Source organism: Salvelinus sp. IW2-2015, unplaced genomic scaffold (genome assembly GCF_002910315.2).
Source record: "Salvelinus sp. IW2-2015 unplaced genomic scaffold, ASM291031v2 Un_scaffold2458, whole genome shotgun sequence".
NCBI classification, from domain to species: domain Eukaryota; kingdom Metazoa; phylum Chordata; class Actinopteri; order Salmoniformes; family Salmonidae; genus Salvelinus; species Salvelinus sp. IW2-2015.
In genome coordinates, this window is record NW_019943776.1 from 76,422 (window position 1) to 82,833 (window position 6,412).

A 6,412-nucleotide genomic window follows, 5' to 3' on the forward strand; every position below is an offset into this window, starting at 1 on the left:
GAAGGCTACCAGAAACGTTTGGCCGAAGTTAAACAATTTAAAGGCAATGCTACCAAATACTAATTGAGTGTATGTAAACTTCTGACCCACTTGGAATGTGATGAAAGAAATAAAAGCTGAAATAAATCATTCTACTATTATTCTGACATTTCACATTCTAAAAATAAAGTAGTGATCCTAACTAACCTAATATAAGGAATTTTTACTAGGATTAAATGTCAGGAATTGAGAAAAACTGAGTATAAATGTATTTGGCTAAGGTGTATGTAAACTTCCGACTTCAACTGTATGTCATCGGGATCTCAACATTCACACTTGTAAACTACTGAGTATGTAGTGAATAATGTGTTGTCCATGGATGATGCTAAGTAGTATGGTAGAGATAATATTGGGACATAATGGTATATGAGTGGATATTGTAAACTACTGAGTATGTAGTGAATAATGTGTTGTCCATGGATGCTGAGTAGTATGGTAGAGATAATATTGGGACATAATGGTATATGAGTGGAGATAGTAAACTGAGTATGTAGTGAATAATGTGTTGTCCATGGATGCTAAGTAGTATGGTAGAGATAATATTGGGACATAATGGATTATGAGTGGAGAGAAAGAAGGAGGTTTTCTCTCTTTTTCTGCACAGATTATTTGATTATATTCAACAGTTTAATGAAAAGTACTCGTCTAGCACCCCAGAGTCTCCCTGTCGTCTACAGAGGAGAAGTTATAAATAAATAAATACTTTCTCCGGGCCTCTTCAGTAACACTAAACAACAACTTCAATGATCACGTAGTGTGTGATTGTGAGGATCATGTCGGTGAGTTAAAGATCCACAATGTAACACCAAAGAGTAGGTGTGGGTTTTTAATGCACCAATACTGCCAAGTGAAGACTTAAAACACTCTCAATAAGTGTTGAGTGTCAAGAAAAAGGACTGAAGTGTTCTGGAAAAGTGGGCAGCACTTTTTAAGGACGCACTGGAGTTGTTCAGTGGTACCCATATCCCATCCTCTAGGGCTCTGTGTGTAGGATGGCTGTCTCCCCATAGTGCTTAATGGCAGAGACAATCTATTCCTCCAAGATCCTCATATCCACTTAGGCGCTGCATGTGTGGGGGCACGCTCACGCAGCCTCATTATGGGATACTCTTTCTAGTGTCGTCTATCCTCAGAATGAAAGGGCACCGCCTGATTTGAGCTAACGGGGAGGCTGTCTCCCATACGTGCCTAATGACCCTCAGGCCAATGCCTCCGCATATCCCATCTACTAGGGGCTTCTGTGTGTAGGCATGGCTGTCTCCCCATAGTGCCTCATACCAGGGCCATCCTCCTATATTGATCCCTCTTCTAGGGGCTCTGTGAGTTGGTAGGATGGCTGTGCTCCCATATGTGCGCTTATACCCATGCAGTCCATCCTCCATATCCCATCATCTAGGCGCGCTCTAGTGGTGGGTAGGATGGCTGTCTCCCATAGTGCTATACCGCCAGGCCATCCTCTAGGGCTCTGTGTGTAGGAATGGCTGGTCTCCCATAGTGCCTATACCCCAGGCCCTCCTCCCATCATCCCATCCTGCTAGGCTCTGTGGTAGGGATGCTGTCCTCCATTGTGCCTATACCCCAGGCAATCTTCAATCCCAAGAGGTCTCGCCATAACCACTAACATTTCTTTTCTGCTTTCAACTAGTGCCATCCTACTCATGTCCCATCCTGGACCAGTCAACAGGGTTTCGCTCTATTCTCTAGACCAAGACGCAAAGGCCAAGGGGAAACCTTTTGAGGCTCTTCCCATGGCAATGTCAATGTCAAGTGTCCATAGCCAGCCCTAACCCCAGCTTTAAGGTTTCCTGGTTGTTTAATAGTGTCGCATGCCCATAAGACAGCCCTACCCAGCTTTAAGGTTTCCTGGTTGGTTTAATAGTGTCCATAGAACAGCCTAACCAGCTTTAAGGTTTACTGGTTGGTTTAATAGTGTCCATACCCCTAGACAGCCTAACCCCAGCTTTAAGGTTTCCTGGTTGGTTTACATAGTGTCCTAGCATCGGACAGCCTAACCCAGCTTTTAAGGTTTCCTGGTTGGTTTAATTTAGTTTTCCACCTACCCATAGACAGCCAACCCCAGCTTTAAGGTTTGCTGGTTGGTTTAATTAGTTTCCATAGCCAGGACAGCCTAACCCAGCTTTAGGTTTCCTGGTTGGTTTAATCGTGTCATAGCCCATAGCCAGCCCGAACCCCAGCTTTAAGGTTTCCTTGGTTGTTTACTTAGTTTCCATATGCCATAGAGCCCGAACCCAGCTTTATAGGTTTGCTGGTTGGTTTTAATAGTGTCCATAGCCCATGGACAGCCCTAACCCCAGCTTTAAGGTTTCCTGGTTGGTTTAATAGGTTCCATAGCCATAACAGCCGCACCCCAGCTTTAGGTTTCCTGGTTGGTTTAATAGTGTCCATACCCCAATAGCACAGCCCGAACCCAGCTTTAAAGGTTTCCTGGTTGGTTAATAGTTGTCCATACCGCCATAGGACAGCCCACCCCAGCTTTAAGGTTTCCTGGTTGGTTTAATAGTGTTCATACCCCATAGACAGCCCGAACCCCAGCTTTAAGGTTTTGCTGGTTGGTTTAATAGTTGCCATAGCCATGACAGCCCTAACCCCAGCTTTAAGGTTTCCTGGTTGGTTTAATAGTGTCCATCACCCAATGGACAGCCCTAACTCCAGCTTTAAGGTTTCCTGGGTTGGGTTTATAGTGTCCACTACCCTATACGACAGCCCGAAACCCCAGCTTTAAGGTTTGCTGGTTGGTTTAATAGTGCCATAGCCCATAGACACGCCGTAACCCCAGCTTTAAGGTTTTCCTGGTTGGTTTAATAGTGTCATAGCCCATGGACAGCCCTAACTCCAGCTTTAAGGTTTCCTGGTTGGTTTAAATAGTGTCCATCAGCCCATGGACAGCCCTACCCAACCCTAACCCCAGACCTCTCCTCAGCCCCCTTAACTGCTCCTCTCCCAGTCTGATCTTCTCCTCCAGCTGTCTCTGCTCACCAGTAATTGCTGCCTTCATCTTCACGTAGTGGCTGTCAGTCACGGTGCTGTGGATTGACAGAGTTTAATTGATTGACACATCAATAATAACACTGGTATAGTAATCATATGATAATATATGCATTTAGCAGACACTTTTACTCAAAGCAACTGCCAGTAGTGCGTGTATATGTTTTTTGTATGGTTGGCTCCTGGTTGGCTCCTGGTTGGCTCTGGTTGGCTCACGGGAATCAAACCCACAAACGTCATGTTCTACCAACTGAGCCATCCACTCTACAAATAAAGTAGAATAGTGAAATAATGTGCAAGGTACCTGTTCTGGGGAGAGGCATCGTCCCAGAACCCTTCCTACAGCCTGCTCTCTGTGGTCAACGTGCTCCTTCAGGTCCTGGGGCTTCAGGACAGCTGGAGCTGTAGCTGTCTCTTTATCTCTCCAGGAGGAGGAGCTGTGGAGGGAGGGGAGGAGGGAGAGGGGAGGAGGGAGGGGGGTGAGAGGTAGGGGGGTGAGGGAGGGGAGGAGGGAGAGGGAGGAGGGTGAGAGGTAGGGGGGTGGAGGGAGGGGAGGAGGGAGGGGGTGAGAGGTAGGGGGGGTGGAGGGAGAGGGGAGGAGGGAGGGGGAGGAAGGAGAAGGGGGGTGGAGGGGAAGGGGGAGAGGGGTGGGGCAGGGAGAGGGAGGAGTTTGTTTTAATGTTGTCCTTTTCTTCATTCATTCAGTCTGTCTGTCTGTCTGTCTGTCTGTCCGTCTCTCACCCTCTCGTGGTGTCCAGTCTCAGCGTCCAGGTTGGCCAGGGAGCTCTCCACCCTCAGTAGCCGACCAGAGAGAGACAGTAGCAGACTGACCACCTTATCCAGGTCTCCGATAAACATCCTGAACTTATCCACCTCGTTGGGTTTACAGACCACTAGCACCAGGCTCTCAACCTAGAGGGGAGAAGACCTGGTTTAAATGTGTGTGTGTGTGTGTGTGTGTGTGTGTGTGTATGTGTGCGTGTGCAGTACCAGTCAAAAGTTTGGAAATGCCTACTCATTCCAGTTTTTTTCCCTACATTGTAGAATAATAGTGAAGACATCAAAACTATGAAATAACACATATGGAATCATGTAGTAACCAAAAAGTGTTAAACAAATCGATATATATTTTATATTTGAGATTATTCAAAGTAGCCGCGCTTTGCCTTGATGACAGCTTTGCACACTCTAGGCATTCTCTCAACCAGCTTCATGAGGTAGTCGCCTGGAATGCATTTCAATTAACAGGTGTGCCTTGTTAAAGGTTAATTTGTGGAATTTCTTTGAGCCAATCAGTTGTGTTGTCACAAGGTAGGGGGGTATACAGAAGATAGCCCTATTTGGTAAAAAAAACAAGTCCATATTATGGCAATAACAGCCAAAATAAGAAAAGAGAAATGACAGTCAATCATTACTTTAAGAGATGAAGGTCATCCGGAAAATTTCAAGAACTTTCTTCAAGTGTAGTCGCAAAAACCATCCAGCTCTATGATGAAACTGGCTCTCATGAGGAATGTCACAGGAAAGGAAAACCCAGAGTTGCCTCTGCTGCAGAGGATAAGTTTATTAGAGTTACCAGCCTCAAAAATTGCAGCCCAAATAAATGCTTCACAGAGTTCAAGTAACAGACACATCTCAATATCAACTGTTTGGAGGAGACTGTGTGAATCAGGCGTTCATGGTTGAATTGATGCAAAGAAACCCCTACTAAAGGACACCAATAAGAAGAAGAGACTTGCTTGTGCCAAGAAACACAAGCAATTGACATTAGACCCGTGGAAATCTGTCTTTTGGTCTGATGAGTCCAAATTTGAGATTTTTGGTTCCAACCGCTGTGTCTTTGTGCTTTGTAAGACGAGAGTAGGTGAACGAATGATCTCCGCATGTGTGGTTCCCACCGTGAAGCATGGAGGAGGAGGTGTGTGGTGTGGGGGTTTTTTGGCTGGTGACACTGTCAGTGATTTATTTGAAATTCAAGGCACACTTAACCAGCATGGCAACCACAGCATTCTGCAGCGATACGCATCCATCTGGTTTGGGCTTAGTGGGACTATCATTTTGTTTTTTCACAGGAACGAATGACTCAACAACCCTCCAGGCTGTGTAAGGGCTATTTGACCAAGAAGGAGAGTGATGGAGTGCTCGCATCAGATGACCTGTCCTCACAATCACCCAACCTCAACCCAGTTGAGATGGTTTGGGATGAGTTACTGCAGAGTGAAGGAAAAGCAGCCAACAAGTGCTCAGCATATGTGGGAACTCCTTCAAGACTGTTGGAACAGTTTCCACATGAAGCTGGTTGAGAGAATGCCAAGAGTTGCAAAGCTGTCATCAAGGCAAAGCGGGGCTATCTTTGAAAATCTAAATACACGACACTTTTGGTTACTACATATTCCTATGTGTTATTTCATAGTTTTGATGTCTTCACTATTATTCTACAATGTAAAAAGTAAAGTAAAGAAACCTTGGAATGAGTAGTGTGTGTGTGTGTGTGTGTGTTGTACTGTACATACTCTTCTCCCAGCTCTGTGTTAGCCCGTATATCTTCCTGTAGACCTCTCTGTGCTTCTCTCAGAACTCCTAGCTTCTTACGGAGACTCTCCATCAACTGTTTCTGTATAGTGGGAGGATGAGGAGACAGGGGGGGGGGGGGGGACAGGGGGATGAGGAGACAGAGGGAGGGGGGACAGGGGGATGAGGAGACAGGGGTGAGACAGGGGGATGAGGAGAGGGGAGCGGAGACAGGGGAATGAGGAGACAGGGGGAGAGAGACGGGAGAGAGGGAGAACAGGGGGAGGGGGAGACAGGGGGATGAGGAGAGGGGGAGAGGGAGACAGGGGATGAGGAGACAGGGGGAGAGGAGACAGGGGGATGAGACAGGGGATGAGGAGACAGGGGGAGGGGAGACCAGGGGGATGAGGAGACAGGGGATGGGGAGACAGGGGGAGGAGGAGACAGGGGAGGGAGACAGGGGAGAGGAGACGGGGGAGAGGAGACAGGGGGATGAGGAGACAGGGGGATGGGAGGAGACAGGGGGAGGAGGAGACAGGGGGGGGAGACAGGGGGATGAGGAGACAGAGGGAGGGGGAGACAGGGGGTGAGGAGACAGGGGATGGGAGACAGGGGGAGGAGGAGACAGGGGGATGGGGAGACAGGGGGATGAGGGACAGGGGGATGAGGAGACAGGGGGATGAGGAGACAGGGGGATCAGGAGACAGGGGGATGAGGAGACAGGGGGAGGGAGAACAGGGGGAGGGAGGAGACAGGGGGTGGGGAAGACAGGGGGATGAGGAGCATGGGAGGGGGATGAGGGACAAGGGGATAGGAGAACAGGGGTGATGAGGCAGAACGGGGGAGAGGAGACAGG

At 47.9% G+C, this 6,412-nt stretch overlaps 1 protein-coding gene and 1 long non-coding RNA gene across 2 annotated transcripts in view; one reads left to right on the forward strand and one right to left on the reverse strand.

The window, feature by feature from the left end:
• Window positions 1-2,206: 2,206 nt before the first annotated feature.
• LOC139025277 (uncharacterized) lies at window positions 2,207-2,708 on the forward strand. Its single transcript, XR_011476793.1, has 4 exons — window positions 2,207-2,262; window positions 2,323-2,361; window positions 2,540-2,599; window positions 2,659-2,708. It is a non-coding gene; the product is annotated as an uncharacterized lncRNA (long non-coding RNA).
• A 144-nt stretch (window positions 2,709-2,852) lies between these two features.
• LOC112074000 (protein Shroom4-like) overlaps window positions 2,853-6,412 on the reverse strand; it is a gene marked incomplete at its 5' end in the record, with an annotated part of 25,114 nt that continues 21,554 nt past the window's right edge. The window contains 6 exon segments of the mRNA XM_070440353.1: window positions 2,853-3,083; window positions 3,178-3,248; window positions 3,350-3,463; window positions 3,465-3,482; window positions 3,787-3,957; window positions 5,555-5,659. Of these exon segments, the coding sequence (XP_070296454.1) occupies window positions 2,918-3,083; window positions 3,178-3,248; window positions 3,350-3,463; window positions 3,465-3,482; window positions 3,787-3,957; window positions 5,555-5,659 (645 nt within the window).